The sequence below is a fragment of the Pyricularia grisea genome, assembly GCF_004355905.1.
Source record: "Pyricularia grisea strain NI907 chromosome Unknown Pyricularia_grisea_NI907_Scaffold_13, whole genome shotgun sequence".
Taxonomy (NCBI): Eukaryota; Fungi; Ascomycota; class Sordariomycetes; order Magnaporthales; family Pyriculariaceae; genus Pyricularia; species Pyricularia grisea.
Genome location: NW_022156725.1, coordinates 187,591 through 209,091, shown reverse-complemented (window position 1 = coordinate 209,091; position 21,501 = coordinate 187,591). Strand labels below are relative to the sequence as shown.

The window sequence follows — 21,501 nt, the reverse complement described above, 5'->3', positions numbered from 1 at the left end:
AACATCTTTATCTGTCGAACTGTGCACTGTCGGACGGCTGATCAAACCAGAATGTTCAAGCAGGTTGGCGTACAAAGCTAGAGATTGACCGGTCTTTCATCAAGGTTTTAGGTGGCAGGAAAAGAATTACAGTCACAGTCACATTCTATTACGTGTGGACACTGGCAAATCTGCTAGAAGGGGAGCAACAGGTATTCAGGAAGAAGATATAGAAGCCAGAACTGTCGGTTTAGAGCGAGGCGCATGTATTAGGCTATCCTTTCCTGGCTTGGCCGCAAGCATGTCTATGTCATATCCGTGCGCCAACAGTCCCGTAGTGTTCTTTCTGCTCCTCCGATCCAGCTTGGGACTGTTGCCAGCTAGTATATAGCCTGAATGCGTCGTCCCTAGACAAGTCCGTGGAAATAATGCAAGCTGCTAACATCTCAAGATCACATGCTGAATACGTAAGCAGATATATTTTTTTGGACAGAATGGATGCAGCCACCGGTTCGTAGGATTAACGGCAAACAAGAAAACACCCAAGTCAATGCTGGTTAAATCATATTCTGTTGGGTTAAGACATAATGGCCGTGCCTTTACGTGCTCGCACACATACAGCAACTGCGAAAGTTCGACACTAAACTTCGGCGCATGTGAGACCGGCAGTATTTGTGACTAAGGTAAACAAAAAAATCGAAATTGAAGTTAGTCTAAAGGATGGTGGATCTATTCTATATTGTGGTTTGTTGTCATAGAACGAAAATAAAATCTTGCAGCCGTATTAACCGAAACACACTGCATTATTTAGGTCGCAGACATTGTTGCCGCAAACAACTGCCAACAGTTAGGAACTCTTCTATTTCTCACCAAACCAATACAGAGCTTTGTTCTCAGGAAGTCCATCGCTATCAACAACTACATGAAAATTCGAGGTCGATATACCCGTTGTACATTGGTATCTTCCTCCACAAGGAAACTTCGAAGCATTATCGATTATATATCCCACACCTATTCTCTACCCTGGCTCAAGATGTGTTCAGAACCAGCCAGTGAAGTTGAAGCTGACGGCATTGAATACCGTTTTGAGACATTAGACTCAGAGGGAGACGTCATTCTCTCCGTCCATGACCCACCATGCGACGCAAAAATAGAGCTATTGGCCTGCTCCAGAATACTCACCCTAGCCTCACCGGTCTTCTCAGTCATGTTTAGTTCGAACTTCCAGGAGGGGATTCGGGTGAGGCGAGGAGACCGCCCAGTAGTTAATTTGGAAGAACGCGACGTTCAAGCGATGGAATTACTCCTACGCATCCTCCACCATCAGGCGGGGGAGATCGCAATGTCAATCGAACCAAAAGTGATTGCGGCAATGGCAATCCAAAGCGATAAATACCACTGCAACAAAGCCCTAAGACCTTGGATCGAGCATTGGTGCAACGAAAACCAAAAGCTTTCCACGCCGGAAGATCTTGGCTACATGCTACTGGCAACATATTTGTTCGAATCATCAAACCTCTCCAACGCAATCATTAGGGCCGCGAAGCAGCTGAAGCCAAACTCCGTCCCTGCTTGGAGAGAGCACGAAGTGCTGTCAGTTCTGCCAGAAACCCTCACAGGTAATGTTTACGCTCAAACAGTCAAAGCGATCTCTAATCGTTAGCAGTTGCATTGAATGGCCTGGTTCTCCAAAAGCTAGAGAAAATACGAGGCGCGCTCGCAAAGACCGAAGAAAACCTACAAGAGCGGAAACCTGCTTACGAAATGGCAGGCTTTCTATGTGTTTTATGTGGTAGGATCCATCCAGATGGGTCCAAAACGTGCCACCCGTGTAGGAACACCAACCTGCGTAGGAGATTATGTACCAGCGATTCCAGGGTGGCGGAATTTTTTGCTACATTGCGACGCTCCGACTTGTGGCCGATCTCCAAGCCATTTTCTACGTGTACTTTGGTAGAAATTTTGTCGCGATTCGAACACGCACAAAACTATCGGGCACACCAATGTACAGCAAAGTCTGAGTGTCCACTCAGAAGGGAGCTGATCCTCCTGTTCGATCGGGTGCAGAGGCTCGTGAAATACACGAAGGGTATTCCAATGGGGAAAGCCACATGAAAAATTATGTTGACGAGGACTTAACCAGCTGTATTTGGTAGCCCGAGAACAGAACAGCCCACACCACAACGAAGCTAGCTGAGTTACGATTGTATTAATCATGGGGGCAGTTTAGTTGAAAGCAGACAGGCGACACCATTTTAGAACTCATGGACGATCGAAGCCATTTCACGCTATACGCCACCTTTAAAATATCATTGGTTGGCCAGGTTGGGTATGGGATTCCAAGCTGATTGGTTTTAATGGGAAAGTTGGTCGCCAAGCTGTCAATCTATCTATGCAGCTCTCCGAACTCTGGGAAAAAAGCTTTGTGGATCTGTAAGCTACCCAAGTAGTGGCAAATTTACGGGCGTGTTCCTACTGGTCGAAGAACTTGATAGAATGATTAAAGCGAACTTGGTACATCACAAAATTTCTGCGCCTATGTGACAGCCTCACCCCTCTCACATTGGCGGCTACGTTTCCGGCTCTTGCCAAATGCCATATGTATGTTGATGAGCCTTCGCAGGGTTGCCAAACAGCCGAAAGAGAGCTGAAACTTTCAAAGAAGCTCAACAGAGCGCTCAGGAGTTTGTAAAATGTTGTCTGCCACCTGGATGTCGTTTCTTGTTTAGGGAGGGTTGCAGAGTTTTATTTTGCGGCTTGCCAATTGGCAAGTCCACATAAATTAAACCTCCGCCATCCTATCGACCGAATAACATTCAACTTTCTCTTTTATCTGCGGCTCACTGTTGATATCACGCAAGCTTAATATTTCAAATGACATTACAACACTCGTATGAACGCGATTGAGCACATGCCATCGTTAGGAACCCCATCTTTTCTGTTGAGAACAGAACCCAAGCCAACAAGTCCTTTAAGATAAATAGAGGGAGATTCAACAAACATAAAATCAAACAACGTGCAAAAGGTATGACTACTACGACGTTAGTACTTATAAAAATGGTATCGCAGACACAGCAACATATATACACAGACTCCAACATCCACAGACAGCATCAATCTCCATCCTTAATAATTTCGGAAAAAGCCCATACGAAGATCTCGGTACAAAGACTGGAAAATGAGACGAAATTGATTCCTAATCCAACCATGCAGCCTTTCTCCCAGAGATACTTTTTCCCCCGAAATCTTGCCTCATATCATATCCTATAAAGCCTGGTTGTCGGTTCTCAGAAACCCAGTCAGACTGGCCCGCAGTACTGAACTACTCTCAGTAACAAGTTGGTCCTTGTTAATATGATCAGAGATGTTTTCAACCTACCGAAATCAGTAAGCAACCTTTGCAAGGAAAATTACCTTCTTTCTGACAGGGGGTTTTATCGTCGGCCCATGCAGCACAAACAGATTTGGGTGCTGCCATATTGAACATTTACCCGAGATCACATACCGCAAAGAAGAGGCGAAGCTCAATTAATCACAGGAGACAAGTTGGGGATATTGGCATGGACGGTAGCCGCCTAATATAACGTTCAGTCACCCACTGTAGTCTAAATCACGTGGATGCACGTGAGGGCAGGCCACTACAGGCATAGAATTCTCCTACCGCGCCCTAGTACTATTTTCGGGTACTTGTCATCTGGCCTTCACTATTCAACAAGCCTAGCAAACAAAGCATTCGCTCTACGATAATGTTATTTTCCTGGCGTATGGGTGTGGCACGCCAAATGATGGTTGTCTGAATTACAAATGGCTTGCACATGCGTGTGGGGTCTAATTACTGCAAAGGAAAATTGTCTGTCGTCAGCACATGCACGACTACCCCGCTTTCTAGTGCATGATGAATGGAGAACGTGCAATGCGAGACGAATTATGAGTCAGTAAAGTGCCAATTCATGCCAAAGTGTCAAGATCGAACAGGCCTGGCGCATAAGGATAAGGCAAGCAGGCTTGGTTGTGTAAGTATGTGATTGGCTGACAGGGGGCAATTTTCCATTTAGCCACACTTTTTCAGTGCTTAGCGTGACCCCACTCTGGGCTTGCTCTCGCGAGGGGAAAATGCCGGGTGGCGCAGGATGCCATCAACCAAAATGCTTCAGAAAATACATGCTTGCGTAGATGTTCGGTAAAAAGACTGGAAAATGATACGAATTCGATTCCTGATTCAACCATGCTGCCTTTCTCCTGCGCAGTGCTGTTGGTACTATAGGTTGTATTGGCCTAAGGACGCGAATAAACACACCAACATTAGCACAGGTGCGCCGAGATTCCAGGTCAAGGTAGACCCACTGTATCTATCCCTGATGCCCAAGACGCCCCAGATTAGTCCGCATTCGAAGGCTTATGAACAGACCTCGGCGCGTGGGCTGAATGCTTCCCCAGGCTCTCGAGTGTAAACTATTGGCAGCGCCACATTTGCATCAACACAGGAAGCGCTCCCTATTGGCCCTAGATAAGGGTTGCTTTACACTGCCTTTAACACAAAGCTACCACACACACCTTTTGCATTGTCTGATCACGGACAACTGACAGGTATGTTACTATCATCTTTTCTCACTATAGCGTGCTGCGGCGCGTCAACCATACCAAGTGCAATCCGATTGGCTGGTCTTGCAGAGTTAGTTGGCGTAGTTAGTGTTTTTGTCCGGGGAATAGTAAGTTAGGTGAGTGGGCGGCCATTCGTAACCCCACTTTAACAGCGCAAATCATCAAGGGACCAACACAGCATTGCGAGAAGCAGGCCAGCAGGACACCACTAAGGTTTGTCTTGTTTAGTAAGTAGCATCGAGAAGAGGAGCCATGTTCAGGTTTCTAAAATGGGCAGGACAGAAAACCCCTGACAAAGTTCTTGGCAAAGCCGACCCTGCGATTGGGCAACACACGACGCAAAAAAGGATAGAGACTTTCTGCCAAGACAGCGTGCCTGCAATTGGCTACTTTTCGATGCATGGACTACGTCAACCAGTTGTAAATACATTCCCTTGGACCAATGTAACCCCCAGTTTTTCGGGCTGCATTTCGTGGCTGACGCCCAAGGCCCTCAGCACGGATACTGAGGGCTCTTGGCTATGTTCAAACACACCAATATACATGACCATCTGCGAGGCCACTCAGGCTCTCCAGAAGTATTACTTCAGGTGGTAGGAGAGGTCCACTACTCCATATTTTAGGAACGTACTTCCCCGTTTCAGAAACGGCTGCTCGCCCTATAACTCTATCTCGTTCAAGCGTTCAGGTTCCTGTTACCGATACTTAACCCTCCATACCTCCCTTGTACAAAATTCAAACTTCAACTTCCGTCCACATGGCCCAAGCTATGGAATCTATCGAGACAAAGATTGGTTACACCTTCCGAAACCAGAGTCTGTGCGATGAGGCCCTCACGACGGCGGGTGTTCTGCTCGGAACATCAGCCGCAGCCAACAGTTTCGATGGAAATGCTTCTCTGGCATTGATCGGAGATAGTATTCTTCGAGTCGATATCGCCTCACGAAGCCGTGAGTTGCACGAATCGAAAGGTACATTCAGTTCACTAAGTTGGCATTACATGAGCGAACGTCGTTGACATTGTTCCATAGGGCAGGCATCCCAAAGAATGGATCGAGTTGCCAATAACAACAATCTAGCGAGCATCTTCGACACGGCGCACCTGGGCCCTCATGTTACCGGCAACCCTTCTCAGCAAGGAATGATTGCGGTTCGGACTAAGGCAACAGTAGTTGAAGCCCTATTAGGGGCTGTGTACGAAGATTCCGACATTCAAGCTGCTTTTGCAGTGATCCCCCACCTACGAATTGAGTGATAGAGTATCGGTAACGTAATTCTCTATACTCCCATTATATGAGCCACTACGTCTTCGTGCGGTTAGATAACAAACTATAGTTTTCGTGCCTGTCGTGGACCACTCTAGGATAGCTTTGGAAGGGAAGCTGGGAAGCTTGTACGCGACTTGCCATCTGCAGACAAAACCGCAAAGGCTCCAATTTGGTATAACCCGACTTCTCGATAGGAAGGCCGCTCTCCTTTCGATGGACCGAGCTATGTTATGTTTGGGACGTGGCAAGTCGCCGGGAAGGCAAGGGCGCGCAAGATTCTCAACGTCCCTTCCAGAGGGATCCCGGAGTGGCCAACGATGGTGCACCTTGTCCGACATTGTGTACTGTACGGCCAACGGAATACAATGTGTCGGCTTGGAGCTACGGTGGTTGGTGACAATAGCCGATTCAAAGCACACCAACTAACTTTGCAAGGACAATTAAAGAAGCCAGTGCGGGTGGGGGCAGAATGGCATTCGAAGTTCGACCATTTCGTTGATCCGCGAATGCAGGAGCGTGGGTTTGTCTTCCCGTTTTCTTACGCAGTGGCCATGGCTATTATCGCTTGTAAGAAAAGGAATGTTTTGGGAGGAATGGGCTGGCTTATTTCTGCAATGCAATGAGGGGGCGATATCAACGCTAGTTGGGTCTAATTCAACATTGGACCATGGTTGATTTGATATCAGGTACTGGTATTTGATTACTGTACAATCTTTTGGATTACAGCTGAATGCAATTTCTATTCGGGTGTGCAGAGCTCATTAGCGTTACTGTTCTGACCGGGCCAGGCATTCGTAACTCCACTCTGGCGGCGCAAATTGTAACGTATGGTTACTCGGCACCATGGCTGATTCAGGTATTAGACAATTCCGCCTTGCGCAAGGTTGACAAACGTTGAAAAACAAGGGACTTTGGGTTTGCTGGTATGATTGATTTCGTCGATGTTGTTTCGGTCAGTTACGATATCAATTGAGCTGAGGTCACTAGACCGGCCAGCACCTTTCGTAACGCCCCGTTGTTCGGTACCAACATCCCGTGTGTATGTGTCTGTTGAGTGCGCCGTTAGAGGTTGTGCTAGGAGGATAAAATTCTGTTCATTAAAAACAATAACTGACTAACCTAATATAAATACTAACGACATTTAATAAATTGTATTTCCCTGTAGAATGGTCTCTCAGACTCTAGTAGAAAGAATCCGCTGTATTCCCATTCAATAATAGCCAGGACTACCAGGGCAATTTGCCGCGTGTCAATGTCAAAGAAATGGGGTAGACCGCTGCGCAATAACATTATGTTCTGGTCGTTCGACGTAATGCGGTACTGGCTGGTAGATCCCCGAGCACAGATGATCTTTTAATCAAAGCGAAAAATGCCAAGTACCTACACTATCTCTTCTGTCTTCTCTTTCAACCCAATCGCGTATTCAAGCCAGTCGCGGAACGGACCCTCGACCCATTTGCACAGCTCGCGCAACACTGCCACAAGAGAATAGATTTGGATAATATCGTTTGTAGACCCGACATCAATAGGCCCGATGATCGTAATATTTTGTCCTCGGTCGCAAGCAAAGTAAAGACGCCAAACATGGCCGTGACAAAGTAGAAGCGGCAATGTGACGATGCGCTCCGTGGCCGGATCGATGACAAAAAGCTCACTGATGCGGCGATGCCATGCAGCCGTCCAAATCCCAAGTTGTGCGCTGCCTGTGGTCAGTGCTATCTCGGTCTTGGTTTCGATGCTTACCCCGATGGGTTTCAGTCCAAGCGGCTCGTAGTTGCACTGGTTGATGGTCTGGGACTGGGACTTTTGTATGGCTAATAAATTTGTAACAGCTTCACCCAGTTCCTCGTCTTCGAGCCGTGGTTTATGCAGGTCAAGTACCAGAGCAAAATCAACCATTTTGCCCCCAGCTACCAAGTCTTTCGCGGCTTTACCTTTGTCGCTACCCATCTCTGGAAGCCACTGCTTTGCGATATGTGCGTTCATAATAGGCTCACACACAACGCGGCGGCTGTAAGATGTCGATTGGACCGCATGTTGGAGTAGTGGGAAATGGACCATGTTGTTCCATGCCAGTTCGCCGCGGCCTATGCTGGACGACTCTGCAGCAGCTTCTTTTATCGCAACTAAGGCCCTGAATTGCCTACGGGCAAGCGTCTTATCAAATACCCTCTCTTCAAGCTCGACGTCGCACTCGGCCCAAACATCAAGCTCCCGTCTGTCTTGCTCTGTTTCCGGCCGGAACCAAGCGTCCATCAATGGCATGTTGGGCATCTTGGCTTCAATCGTTTCGCGTGTCACAGCAGGAATGACTCCCAGCTTGTTTGCTGCACGCATGACGCGAGTACACAAGCCTTGTACATCAGCAGGTAGTTGTGCCAACGGGTTGTCGCTTAAGTCTTCGAACAAGACCGGCTTCGCAAGGAACTTGAGATCGAGGGCTCGTTTGATTGGGCTCGTGGATCGGCGACTCGTTGAACATTGCGATTGAGAGCGGGACATCGATAGAGAGCCTATACTGGGCGTTTCGTCCGGTTGTGCTAGGCGGGGAAATGATCGAAAGGCCATTGCGGTCTTGGACGGAGGTCTCGAGGTGATTGAGTTCCCATCTTGCATGTCCGAGGATCTCTTTCTTTTGGAGGGCGACGACGACGTCGGGGGTGGTGTCGGCGGCATTTCAGGGTTAAATTGCTCGGGTGCGAGCTTGGCTGTCTCTGGGTCCTGAATCAGTGTATCGCTCTGATCAATTGAGTCGAGCCACGATCGAACGTAGCGGTTGCTTCGATTTGTGTTGACAATCATATCCATACTTAAATGGGTGATGATGTGTCGCGATTGATGGGATTGCTTTGCAAGACAGAGGGTCCCCTTGTAGCGGAAAAGTCGCTTGCTGTAGCTGTGGATTTTGGAATGGGACCGTCATGGTTGCCTAGGCTACCGAGGTTGTTGGGTTTCGTTACGTATGCATCGACCTCACGTGACCAACTAGGCTCTCGAATTTGGACAAGTATGTTACAGCTGTTGCAACATGTTGAAATTGAGTATTGGGTTTAGGATCGAGCCTCTGGACGGCTCGGGGCCTCTTGGTACTGTATCCAGAGGCTGAATGATTGACGCTGGATGCAGAGGAATTATTTCGACAGTGGCTTGCTCGCGCCGCGTCACTGTTGCGTTTTCTATTTGAACACGGTTGTTACATGCGGCAAATGCATGGCGGTACATGCATAAAGTCACAAAATCGACTCCTAAACCCGCCACTTGATGATTGCGCTTGAAAACACACAATGTCTAGAAAGTTGCTCCTCTGCGTCCGACACTCATCGAAATGAACATGTTCAATCTGTGGTCTCCCGCCTTTACTTCGCCGTTTACGAACCCCCAGTTTTCGCTTGTTGGAAATATTAATACCATTTTGTTTATCCCAACCGTCCTCGTTCCTTTTGTCCCCATAATCGTAACTCTCCCTCCCCCAGTTTGTTGTTTTTGCCCTTTTTAATGTCGCGATGCTATTATAAACCAAGATTGCCCGACCTATGTCTGGGTTTGGTCAATTAGTTAGAATTTTGTGCATGGTTTGTATTTTTTGCCCCTCCGTTTCCATTCCGCTCGTAACGTCAAATTTGGTATGTGTGACGGCGGTGGTGGGTTCCTGCCAAAGAAGCCTGCACCTTCACAGAACTGCTACACGGTTTGGTGGTTTACCACTATAGCCCTACATATAACCAAGCCATTCTGAGTGGGATCAGCGTGGTGCCACGATCCACAGCTAAATGTAAAAGTTGAAGACTCTATGGATTTCTTCCACCATTTATTACGATGCGACATAGGAATCCGCGTTTTGCCGCCCCATCGATAGCGTAATACCACAATAGAGGGCCTCCTCCATGGACTAGAGTTTAGATTAAAACTTCCTGTCATTCTGATAGAAATTGTTGATTCCTGGCAGCACTGATCAGTGAAGTTAGTGAGAGAAAGCCCCTCTGAATCCTTCCTCGCTGGCGCTGTTACGACCTAGAAGCAGCGCGGCTATTGACTCCTGCAGGATAGCTAACCCACTCCTGGATTTGGTGAAGCAACTGAACATTCGAAGATTCAAGGGGGTGTAGAATTTGTCATCGCACAACTAAGCACCTGGCACCACCACTCTTTGGGTGAGTGAATCTGAACCAGCCATACAATTCGCAAATATGAGCCCCATGGCCTACGATTTCGTCCAAAACGACAATTTTTAAACTTCTCTGCGGATGGGCTCAGAACACATAGCGTCCAAAGATCTACATTCCAGCCTGTTCGTCACACCCAAACGCCTATGTTAAAACTGCTTATAGCGTGTTGCCCAAATTGGTTTCTATCCCCAGATGTTCCTTCCAAGAACCCCCCAGCAAGTCAAAGCTAGCAAGGGCTCCTGAAATCAGTATCAAGTTGTAACGCGGCGTCTGCCAACCTGACACAAACCCCTCCTGCATCCCTCGCAAAGCTCTTGTTTGTGCGGAGGGCCCCTTTTTTCTCGGTGAGGAGGTGGCTCCACTGGCACGCCCGCCCACTTCTTGAGCCAGTATGCTACCCTTTCTATATAGGAGCCTCGGTCAAGAGTTAGCCAGCCCAGCCAACCGCACAGCTCACACTCCTGGCTGTAGACTATGGCGTTGTAGCGACCGCCGCGGAACTGCCGAATCCATATGCCCACTGTCCTACTGAACCAGCCCCCGCTAGCGCATTGCCGGTTGCGGCACGTAAAACGTCCCATAACGTTTGTCACCCACTGATTCCTGGGCCGAGCTCGCTCGTCTAGGCTGTTTTCCCACACAACGGTCACATTTTCAGGCATGGCCTGGAGAATGTCTTGATGAAGTTTCGGATATATGCGCGATGATGGAGCCATTTTTTGCGCATTTTTTGTCCTCGTTATTGTGCGGCCGGGTTTGGTTTGGAACTGTTGATCTGGTAATTTATAATTGTGCAGTAGACAGCCACTTTTTCAATACATCGACGGCTTATCGGTAATTGCATCGCTTTTGAATGCAACGAGGCTATGGTCTAGGTTTAGAATATAGGCTGATGGTGCCCGACCATTATATCGAAACGATGCTGGCAAAAATTGTTGCTTTCTCTACGAAGCATGTGGTCATGACGAGCCAAGAGATCAAGTGCAAGCGGTAAACTGTGCTTGTGAAAGAGTCTCGATTTGGCGATTTTTGACCCTCAGAATTGGTATCACACCTGAGAAATTCATAAAAAGGACAGGCGACTTGATCTTTCGTCTAATGATTAATAATATAGTTTATAGACTTGCAGTTTCGTTGGGGGACCGAAAATTTCGTCCTGCAGGCTGATTGTTGGTGAGCCATGAACATAATTTGAGATGCAAAATGAAGTATCAAAGCAAAGCATTAATTTAGTAACATACTCCAATGGTATAACTAATGGCTGAAAACAATGTATAATTAGCTTTAAACTTAAAAGAAAAGGTTTGGAACTAGGTCCAACAAGGTCCGTAGGGACAGAACCAATGTTCGCATAGCTGCAGGTGGAGAAGCCAAAGCTTTCGTTATTAAAGTCGTCCAGAAAATGCCGATCTGGGAGATGTAGCTAAAGCTTGTGCATCTGGCGAACCACAACAGGTGTTGCATCCTCTTATGCTAAGGCTGCGATCGAACGACTGACACGATTAGATGATAGCGGGGTAATCCAGAGGTTTTCTTATCCCGTCTTCGTCATCTCATGGGCAGATATCTATGCCAAATCTAGCCCTAACCGTTCCTATGAGTTTGCAACTGTTGCGCTTATGGTCTAAGACCAATAGGAAAGGCGGTCGTTTAGTGTCAAACCGCTTGTGCGCTAATCCATCTCCGTAGACATCACAGCCGATTGTATCTGCAGTGGCGGCGCGTAAACAAACAGCCAAATAAAATTATAAACAAATGGAATTCGCGATAGTATTTTTACGGGATTTAACACGCGTATTAATGGTTACCGCGCCGAAAACGGAACGGGCCAATTTTAATATACTACCCAAAAAAATACCCGAATTTAAAAAGCTGTTTGACCTGGTAAAGACCTCCGTATTGTGACATTTGGACCATGAGATCACCACACCCTAACCCTTACCCCTGACCAACGACCCACCAGGATGATACCTTCATCCACGTCGCGTCAAGCTCAGAACTTTGTTTGTTTCCTTTCTTCTCCTCAGAGTAGAATCTTCGTCGATAGGTACCAGTAAACTAGCTTCCGTGCTATGATTACCCTGGCCGTGACACGTATTACCTCCGCACCGAAAGAAAATTAAACTACCATATGTGAGGATCAGGCCCCTAGACCTACCCTCAGAATCACGACTCGGCTCCACACCGAGCCAGGGATCGGACAAGGATCCACTACCTCCGGATTTAAGCGCGTCTCTTGAGCGCGTCGTCGATTGTAATTTCTCTCTTCTCTTCAGTTTAGAATTTTCGTCGATAGCGCCTAATACACTGAGGTTCTCCAATGTATGCCTGGCCGTGACACCATATTCGTATTTAACGAAATAACAACGGCAGAATACCACTATTATTTTAAAAACGGTTATATTATGTGCCAAAAAACCAATTATTAAAACTGCGGTGCTAATCAATTAATATAAGGGATAAAAAATATATTTGCGCCAATTTATTATTAATAACAGTATTAATGTTAATAATCTGTGTTAATTATATGCATTATTATGCATGTAATAGGCCCACTTTTACTTGTATATAGCCCATTATATATAGTGCCGAAGTGAGGTGGTTGAAATTCCGTTAATTTGTTAAGTGCAGGAGTTGCGATTTAAAGGTTAACAAGTGGGGTTACCAACCCTGTACCGGGTTTTTCACCCACCCTGCACCTGCGAGTCAGCTACCCTGTACCGGGTTGAAAATTTCACCAAGCCAGCTATTGCGTGCGAACCCAGAGATGGTTTGTTAGTGTCACGGCCAGGCATACATTGGAGAACCTCAGTGTATTAGGCGCTATCGACGAAAATTCTAAACTGAAGAGAAGAGAGAAATCACGATTGACGGCGCGCTGGAGAGACGCGTTTAAATCCGAGGTCAGTGGATCCCTTTGTCCGATCCCTGGCTCAGCGTGGCTGGTAGAGCCGAGTCGTGATTCTGAGGGTAGGTCTGGGGGCCTGATCCTCACATTACCCCCCTTTAAGGCCTGATCGACGTAGGCGGTCAGAGTTTTGAGTTTGTCACGTGTGTCTCCTCGGGGCCTTCCTCCGCTCTCGTGTCTTTTTCGCATCGTGCTCGGCAATATTGTCCTCGGGTCCGTCCTCCGCAAAAACATCCTCTGCTGCGCTCCTGATCCACTGTTGCAAATTTACCGGAGGTCCTGCTGCGTCCGGGTACTCCCTGTGAAAGGTATCCAGCAGTACTGGTGAATTTTTCAAGTCGCGGGCCTCATACCATGTCTTATCAGGGTCGAGTCCGACCCACGATACCTGATATTGCAACGTCTTTTTTCGTCCGAATAGACGTGAGGCCAATACTTGCTCCACCTCCCATTCCGGTTCTCCGTTAATTTCGACCGGTGGTTCCGGCTTTTGATATTGCTGAGGTAATGGATCCGTTGCTGCTTTGCGCAGTCGGCTGGCGTGGAACAGCTTACTACTTTTATACCAGGCAGGGGTGTCGAGAATGAAGCTGTGGCCCTTTTCCTCGAGAATCGTCCATGGTCCTGCATTTTGCGAGTCCAATTTGGTCGTAGGAGCTTCGGTGGAAAAACCCTTTTTGCTAACGTAAACCGCATTTCCCACCGTAAAGTCGACCGGTCGCCGCTTCTTATTAGCCTGCCTCTGTTGCTTTATCTGCGCTCCGAGTCCGTTGTTGCGGGCCAGTTCCTGAGCTTGCCGGGCTTGGCGGACCATTTCCAGCGCCTTTTGTTGCTGACCGGTCTCCAGGTCTTCTTCGGGTAAAGGTAAAGAGAGCGGGTCTCTAGGGCGAGCTCCGGTTTCTGCTTCGATCGGTGCCATGCCAATAGAGGCGTGGACGGACGAGTTGTGGCCGAAGTCGAAAGCGGGGATATGCCGTCGCCAATTCGTTTGGTATTTGTTTACATAAAAGCGCATTTTCTGATCCAATTCAGCGTTGGTGATTTCGACGCTGCCCTGACTTTGAGGGTGGCGGGCGCTTCCATGTTTATGCTTTGTTCCTGTCAAGTCTTTTAGAGTGTTTGGGAACTCGGATATAAACGGTCCGGCGTTGTCGGAAAGCCATAAGTCGGGGACGCCTTTCCAACGGTACACGGTCTGATAATACCGCATGGCCAAGGTCTCCGCGGTGTCCGTCTTTTTTCCCGGTAGGGTGGCCAAAAGTTTGGTCAGTCGGCAGATGAAGACCCAGGCGTAGTCGTAGCCTTTTTTATCCTTGGGCATAGCTTTGCCGTTTACCATCACGTGCTGCCAACACCGTTTAGGGATTTCCAGTGGGTGCAGCAGCCCAGGCGTCTTGTTATGTCGTACCTTGTTGCGCTGACATTCGCGACAATTTTTGATGTAGCGTTTGACGTCTCGATTTCGGTCGGGCCACCAGTAATCTCTTTTCAGGCGGCTCGGGGTTTTGTTCTGGCCCCCATGGCCGAAGATCTTGGGCTCATGAGCTTCGCGGATGAGAGCCGTTTTTAAGAAGATCTTGCCATCCTGGGTAGTTTCGGGTACCGTTAACAGACTGTTATGGCGACCTAGGTTCTGTTTTAGGTTCTCTTCCAGGATAAGGGCCACCAGGTCAGCTCCTTGCGGTGCGGAGGGTTCCAAGCTGCTAATGGTTGGAAGAGGTTCGCCGGGTCGGGAGTCGATCTTTTCTGGAGGGATTAGTGCAATGGTGCGGTCTAACACAGCTCGGGCCTTGACCGTAGGGCTGTCGATGGTTTTGCGCGAAAGGGCATCGGCTGCCACATTATCCTTGCCGGGACGGTATTTAAAGGTGATGTCGAAATTGGCCAGGTAATCTGCCCATCGTATCTGTGAGGATCAGGCCCCCAGACCTACCCTCAGAATCGCCACTCCACTTACCAGCCACGCTAAGCCCAGGGCGCGTAAAGGGTCCACTAACTCCAGATTTAAGCGCGTCTCTCCAGCGCTCCGTCAATTGTGATTTCTTTCTTCTCCTCAGTTTAGAATTTTCGTCGATAGCGCCTAATACACTGAGGTTCTCCAAGGTATGCCTGGCCGTGACATGAGGCAGCCTTGCGGATATAAAGCTTTTCAGGCATCGCACCCTCTCCATGTTTCAGCGTGGGTGTAGTCGCTGGGCGAACCTTTATCAGCTCAATTCATCTGAGGAATGTTCTGAATTTCTGTGTCAATGCTTTGGTGCATCTGGGAGTTGTGCGATTCCAGAATCTGTCCTGCGGAGACATTGGAAGCACAGTTGGAGGTAATACGGCCGGCAAAAAGGAAAAGGTGGTTCCGGATCCAAACGAGCTCTTGGTTAGCAAACAGAACGTTATTGGATTGCAGGAAAATGATATAGAAGATTTGGAACCTTTAGCTGATGAAGAAGAGGTTAATGAACCGGAACAGCCTGAAAACGATTGTATTTTTGTGCGTTGATAGTCTTGTATTTAAATCAGTTTATAAAAGCAGGCATTTTGTTATTAGATTTTCAGGGCGCCGAACAGGGGCACGCAACGTTATGACTTGGATTCTTGCAAATCAAAGTCGACCCCAGATCATGCCAAGCCTTTGGAAAAAGCTAAACAGAGAACCTTGGGGAACGAATCCCGCGTAGGCAGATTGCCACCAGGCTGCAAATGAACCTGCGGGGTTGTCAGCCCATTCCCATAAAAATCTCTAATAGGCATTCTTACCAGCTACTGGCCCCAACAAGCTGAAGCCAAGGGCTGCCAATACTTCTTTTGCTATGGAGAACAGCATGCCCTGGAAGCAGGCGGCAAAGATGAAGAATATTCCCATTTAGCCGGGCGACAGCCGATATTTGCTAGAATCCTAAAGCTCAATTTTTCAGTTTGTGTTTTCGGGTTGACGATGGAATGAATAGCTAGCAAGCAGACAGTAATAAGGTATGATGGTTTTCGTAAGTAAACGGGAGGTGGATTAGGTACAGCGGCTAATATTACCGGAATAATACCTGAAAACGCGTAACCTACTGGCTTGGCGAAAGCACTCGTAGGATTAACATTAATTGAGACAGGATTGATGGTTTGAAAATAGTCTTGGCACCTAGTGAGCGCAAGTTTAATTTATACCTTGGCCAGATGGTTTGCCGCCACTGGTCGTAAACAAGAGGTACACACTTACTATAAGAACGGTAATGGGACGCAGACAAACACCAATGTGGCAAGAGATGCGTATCAGTCATATGGAAGCTCGATTCAGAAATATTACTTTGCGGAGATTGAAAATTTTGGCAAAAGCAAGACTGCAAAACCCTAGGTTGTTGTCCTTTTGGAAGGACAGGGCAAAAGAACAAGAACATCTGTTGCCAGCGTCGAAAGTTTGGTTGAAAAAGTGGAAACCCATCCTGAAGTTATGATGATTAAAATTATGCTTTTTATTGCAGGCTTCAAGCTGGCAAAAAGACCAGCCCCTCCGCAGTCTACAACTCAAGCTCGGACGAGTTTCCTTAATGAACGTATATAATCGAAGGTGACGTAGGAGTGTAGGGGCTCTTACCAAAAGTGGTCGTCGTCTAAACAATCGTCCCACGCCACATCAACGATCTCGACTTGTTAGAACTCATTCAACTCCATTAAAATACGTTACAGGGAACAAACAGTAGCTTCTCACACTTTCATCCTAACACCTATGAATGGGTATATGGGGTTGGAGTTTAAATATAAATATAATTCGTACATGATCTCTTTGTATGTCTCGACAGCAGACGGCCTCATTTTCCCCAACTATCAACTATCTCTAATTTCGAAGATGAACGTGCCGAAGCAAAAGGGCAAAGACTCAAAGGAGGCGCAGGGAAGCGGAAATTCCACCATTATCTGCAGCTGCGGAAAATGCTTTACAGCAAAGTCTTCACTTGAGCAGCATTGGAGGGACTCGCCCAAGCACAAAGATGAGGTGCAGCCCAACGACTTTCCGAGGGTTGACCAGAGTAAGGCAAGTGCTCAGTACAGCATCACTGTCACTAGTTGCTGATTTTTGCTCTCCACTTCGGAATTGAGAAATTGTAAAATATTGCTAACTACTTCAAATTTCAGAACCAGATACGTGATTGTGACAAGGTAAAACCTTTTATTTAGGTTGGTGTTTGTCTTGAATAATTCCAGGATCATGGGCGCACGTATAGAAGTTAACTAATAATAATACGTAGGCTGTGAAAACGTCCAAGAAAGTTATCGCGGGGGATGACAGCGTTGAAACCAGTGAAAACGGGCCAAGAAAGAACCCAAACAAGCGACGTCAAGAACAAACAGCCAAATATGAAAACAGCAAAGCAAATCACTCGTGTGGTAGCGTTGGTGGTATAGCTTTCCTCCCACGTCGCCCTGGCGGCTACAATTCTAGCCCTGCGCATTTCCCGAGTTTTGGAAGCAGAAACCGCATGATTCCAACGAAGTCCTATGGCGGAGGTCGATGTTTGGTCGGAGGCTGTGGGTATTGTAGCCAATGTTTTGACGTAAACCATTTCTAAGAACGGGTTAGGATAACAGTGCTGTTACGTACGGATAAGGCAGCCTGCTGCAACAGGAAGCAAAAGCTTCGCCGATCAGATCTTTTTGTCCCCTATTTCACACTGCATGCACGCGCTAGCAGTGACTCACTGCATAGTAGTAACGCGCGCACATATATCCTGAGAACTAAAACATTTTCTGCTATCGCAACTGGCTGCAGATTGACAAAAGCCAGTACCATGTGGTTTTCCCAGACATGCTTTCTAACCATGCGGAGGAACTTCATATAAACCATATTGGCCCGCGCAAAACATGGGACGAGGTGTACAATCTACTGGACAGCCGCCTTAACACTAATACGAACCATAATAAGCAGGCGCCATAATCTTTTTTTTGGATAGCAACCCGAATGCGGTGGCGATGGCGATCATGTAATTATCGGGCTAACCAATCTCGCATACCGGGAGTGATTTGTAGTGATAAGTATGGTGCCATTACCCTAAAGCACTCCAGACGAGGCGTTTTAGCGAATGCTATAAATTTTTGACAAGTGGGCTGTTTTTAACGTATAATGGTTAAACTTTGATTGAAGTCTCAAATGGGACGCGAAGATGGAGCCGTCCATGGTATATGAGTTAAATTATGGAACTTCGATAGTCAGTCTGGTCTGGAAGGTGGGCATAATGAATGTTGTTGAAAAGACTTTAAATAGGCTCGTCCGGCGCCGATTTAATTAAAATTTAGAGTTTTCCCTCTTACCACAGCAAAACAGTAGCTCGGACTTGAACTTGGCAATTAGAAAAGTTGAGGATTGATAAATTTGGGGTAAAATAGACTCTTACTAGCGAGAGTATAAGTGCCGAAATTCCCGCTAACTTTAAGTTTACTAAGATTTGAAGGCAATACCGTCTGAAGTTACCAACCGGAAACAGGCCGGGATCGCTGCTGTCGGCAATTAGCGGTAGAATCCGTACACCCTAGGAAGCCTTTTTTCCGGTCGGTGTAGGCGACGTACAGGTCGCTAGCGATGGTTTGCTTTACACACGCGGGTGACGGCAAGATTTGCTTGGGCTTATTTGCCTCCTCGCCATCGACCCTGCGACGTTTCGGGTCTCCCTCGATGGGGCTAGTCTCCCTGGTAAGATCCCACCCAAGAAATCCCACTTAGTATGGAAGCGAAACTAAAAACAGAAGGTTGACTACAAACTTGTAGAAATCGACACAGTATATGTCGGGTCACCAAATTGCTCCTCGCACCTCTAACACTTGCCACGTATTTTCCACGTATTTTCCACGATTTAGCAATATTATAACCTTCTTTCCAAGTTCTACACAATATTTGGTCCATCCCGAGTGTGAGATTCTGGGAAGGTATGGAGAGCATTTCGAAGAAAAGGTAAGTTAACTGAGAATATAGGTGTTTCGCCCAAACTAATTGCAAACTAATTCAGTGTCGCCACGTTTGGTCCATTCCGTTTTATCGTTGGCCCGGCGAAACGAGAGTTTACCATACATTCCTACCTTATCGCTTATCAATTTGCTGTTTTGAAGGCATTGGTAGAAGGGGGATTCAAGGAAGCAATTGAACAATCGGTCGAATGGGATGACGTCAACGAGCTGACTTTCGTTAGCTTTTGGCACTTTGTCTACAGCGGAGATTATGACACTCCAGAGCAGCTCGTTTCGCCTGCATCAAAAGTCTCCACCAGTCCCATGAAGGCAGACGCGTTTGAAGCTCAGTTTGGTAAATGCACCCAAATCGAGCAGTTTCAACCTGAAATTTTGGACCCAGACGAAGAGAGGTTAGTCGAACCTTTTGGGGTCGACAGTTGGGGCTCTCTCGCGTCAGCCAAAAAGTGTTGCAAAAAGTGCAGATGCTGCAAAAGGAAGAACGCATATGAATGGGGTGAAGATACTGTTGCTGCATACACGGCCATGAAGAGAAGAACAAACAGAGAAATTCTATGGGATGACTTTGAACGGTCATGGCGCATGGACCTTTCCGGCTTCACCAAAAACGGCACATTTGATACAGAAGGCGGGCCGGACGCGGATATACTCATTCACCATTGCCAAGTGTATGTCCTAGCAGATCGCTATGGAATCACTCGACTGATGGACGTGTCACTGCAAAAGCTCCACCAAGCTTTGGTCAAGTCCAAGATACCTAAGAACAACCTTAGCGACATCGTGGCACTGGTACGATTTTGCTATGGAGAGTTGGTTCCCGAAAAGCTGAGACAGATGGTGATCCATTATATTTCCTGTAACGTGGAGGCTTGTGGAAGATTAAGGAGTTTCAGGAGCTTTTGGAGGAGTATGGCGGTTTGGCAAGGGCACTTGTGGGGTCTATGTTGTTAAGACTAGACTGATGAAATGTTACGATCAAGGTATCGGGTAACCTGTTCTTATGGTAAAGTACAGTGGGTTGAAGCAACTGAGCGTCTGTCTGGGTAACGGGGGATTCTCAATGACTGGGGTGAAGTTATGATCGATTCCTGGGTAGGTAGTAAGTTGATTGCTGCTAAGCAATCTCTAAGTGATTCTATCTACATGGCAATGAGCGTGTCTTTATATAGACTATTTCCTAAGTGTGATCTCCTTTGATCTGTATGATCTGTCTGATCTGTGATTTTCAACTTAGATTCCACAGATCACCAAGATCATTCTCCTTGGCAGTCACGTGAGGTTACGTGACTTTTCTTATGCTATCCTTGTTCTGCCGGTCGGTATCTTTTCCTGGCGAGTGTCCTCAGGAGGGGTGTAACCCCACCTGCTCTTCCTGGTACCGGCCCAACCCTCTGGTCGTAGCATGAAATTGCACTTTTTAATCAGTTACGCGGAACTGGAATCGCATGCGACCTTTCGATAAATTGCTGTGTCGAGTTGATACTGGTAAACATAACTTACAGGATCTGCCAGAAAAGCTTCAGCTGAAAACTTCGATAGCTGGCTACGTATTTAGACGCATAAGCACCTGAGTTTGCCAGAACAAATGCCTAAAAATACCACATGGGTGGCTTGCATCACAATGTCGCAGCGTGGTAAGGTTTTTTTCGCGATTTAGTTCAACCAAACTTCATCATTTTCCAATTTAGCAGTGAACACATGTTTTTGTAACAACTCGCAAGTAAATTATTAAGCAGCTTTCCAAATACCATGTCCAGGTCATCATACTTTTTATGACGACTCTCCATACAACCGCGCTATCCATACGGGCAATGTTGCTATCATACAGCTTTTTTCGTCGTATATACCGGGAAGGTTAAGCGCCTTTAGCTCCAATGGCGATTTACGCATTGAACTTGCAATTAGGGGAAACCATCCCGACGTTATAAACTACCTCGTCCGTGTCGGGGACTGGTCAACGGCCACGGAGGGTAAGATAGAGTCGAGGAACGGTTCGAGCAAAACCTGTCTAAGAAGAGCAAAAGTTAGTGATTGAAGGATTTGGACTAAACTCAATTTATACACCTACCGGTTGGGTGGCATTTCTGCTTGAGCGGACGCCTGGTGCGGACGTTTGCGGGTCATGGTTAACCTGCCGCCGCCGTTGGGTTCCTGGCCGCCTTAATGTAACTGGCGAACCACTTTTCGATAGGATATTAGAGATAATGATTGAGTTATAAAACCGGACGGAATATTATTTGTCCGACTCATTAGCCGTGCAGCCAGGTTACTAGTTATCGACGGCCACAAATCACATACCACACCGGAATTTATGCTTGAATGCTTTATCAATAACGTATATATAATATACTTACCGGCACATACATCTCACGTACTCCAACCTTTGGATTTAGCGGTCTTTTCGGTACTTAAGGAAGCATATAGACGACGGTTCTCTTCTACGGCTTACTTCAACAATTCAACGGTTGTTGGAAAGCGGCTTTTTCTCCAAAATTATCGGTTTGCACGCCAAAAAGCAATTACGATTCGAATTATTACAAGCGGGTGGTATGCAACAGGTTTATGGCCGGTTAATATCGCCAAACCATTGTTAAGCCCCCTACTCTTCGAAAATAGGAATATTCCCAGCCAACAA

The 21,501-nt window shown here is 47.0% G+C and overlaps 6 protein-coding genes across 6 annotated transcripts; 4 read left to right on the top strand and 2 right to left on the bottom strand.

Moving 5' to 3' along the window:
- Window positions 1-1,012: 1,012 nt before the first annotated feature.
- PgNI_12542 (uncharacterized protein) lies at window positions 1,013-1,642 on the top strand (the record flags this gene model as incomplete). The annotated part of the gene is made up of 1 exon (XM_031132489.1): window positions 1,013-1,642. The coding sequence occupies one exon, from the start codon at window positions 1,013-1,015 to the stop codon at window positions 1,640-1,642; it is 630 nt and encodes a 209-aa protein (XP_030976022.1).
- A 3,696-nt stretch (window positions 1,643-5,338) lies between these two features.
- PgNI_12541 (uncharacterized protein) lies at window positions 5,339-5,836 on the top strand (the record flags this gene model as incomplete). The annotated part of the gene is made up of 2 exons (XM_031132488.1): window positions 5,339-5,531; window positions 5,613-5,836. The coding sequence occupies 2 exons, from the start codon at window positions 5,339-5,341 to the stop codon at window positions 5,834-5,836; spliced, it is 417 nt and encodes a 138-aa protein (XP_030976020.1).
- Window positions 5,837-7,229: 1,393 nt separating this feature from the next.
- Window positions 7,230-8,929, bottom strand: PgNI_12540 (uncharacterized protein; the record flags this gene model as incomplete). Its single annotated transcript, XM_031132487.1, has 1 exon — window positions 7,230-8,929. Exon 1 carries the CDS (start codon window positions 8,655-8,657, stop codon window positions 7,230-7,232), a length of 1,428 nt encoding a protein of 475 aa, XP_030975993.1. The 5' UTR covers window positions 8,658-8,929.
- Window positions 8,930-9,810: 881 nt separating this feature from the next.
- PgNI_12539 (uncharacterized protein) lies at window positions 9,811-10,731 on the bottom strand (the record flags this gene model as incomplete). Its single annotated transcript, XM_031132486.1, has 3 exons — window positions 9,811-9,925; window positions 10,026-10,050; window positions 10,305-10,731. The coding sequence occupies 3 exons, from the start codon at window positions 10,729-10,731 to the stop codon at window positions 9,811-9,813; spliced, it is 567 nt and encodes a 188-aa protein (XP_030975999.1).
- A 6,024-nt stretch (window positions 10,732-16,755) lies between these two features.
- Window positions 16,756-17,056, top strand: PgNI_12538 (uncharacterized protein; the record flags this gene model as incomplete). Its single annotated transcript, XM_031132485.1, has 2 exons — window positions 16,756-16,936; window positions 17,049-17,056. The coding sequence occupies 2 exons, from the start codon at window positions 16,756-16,758 to the stop codon at window positions 17,054-17,056; spliced, it is 189 nt and encodes a 62-aa protein (XP_030975991.1).
- A 1,726-nt stretch (window positions 17,057-18,782) lies between these two features.
- On the top strand, window positions 18,783-19,772 carry PgNI_12537 (uncharacterized protein; the record flags this gene model as incomplete). The annotated part of the gene is made up of 2 exons (XM_031132484.1): window positions 18,783-18,852; window positions 19,109-19,772. Coding segments are annotated over exons 1-2 (687 nt in total), but the record flags the coding sequence as incomplete, so codon positions are not given.
- Between the last annotated feature and the right edge of the window lie 1,729 nt (window positions 19,773-21,501).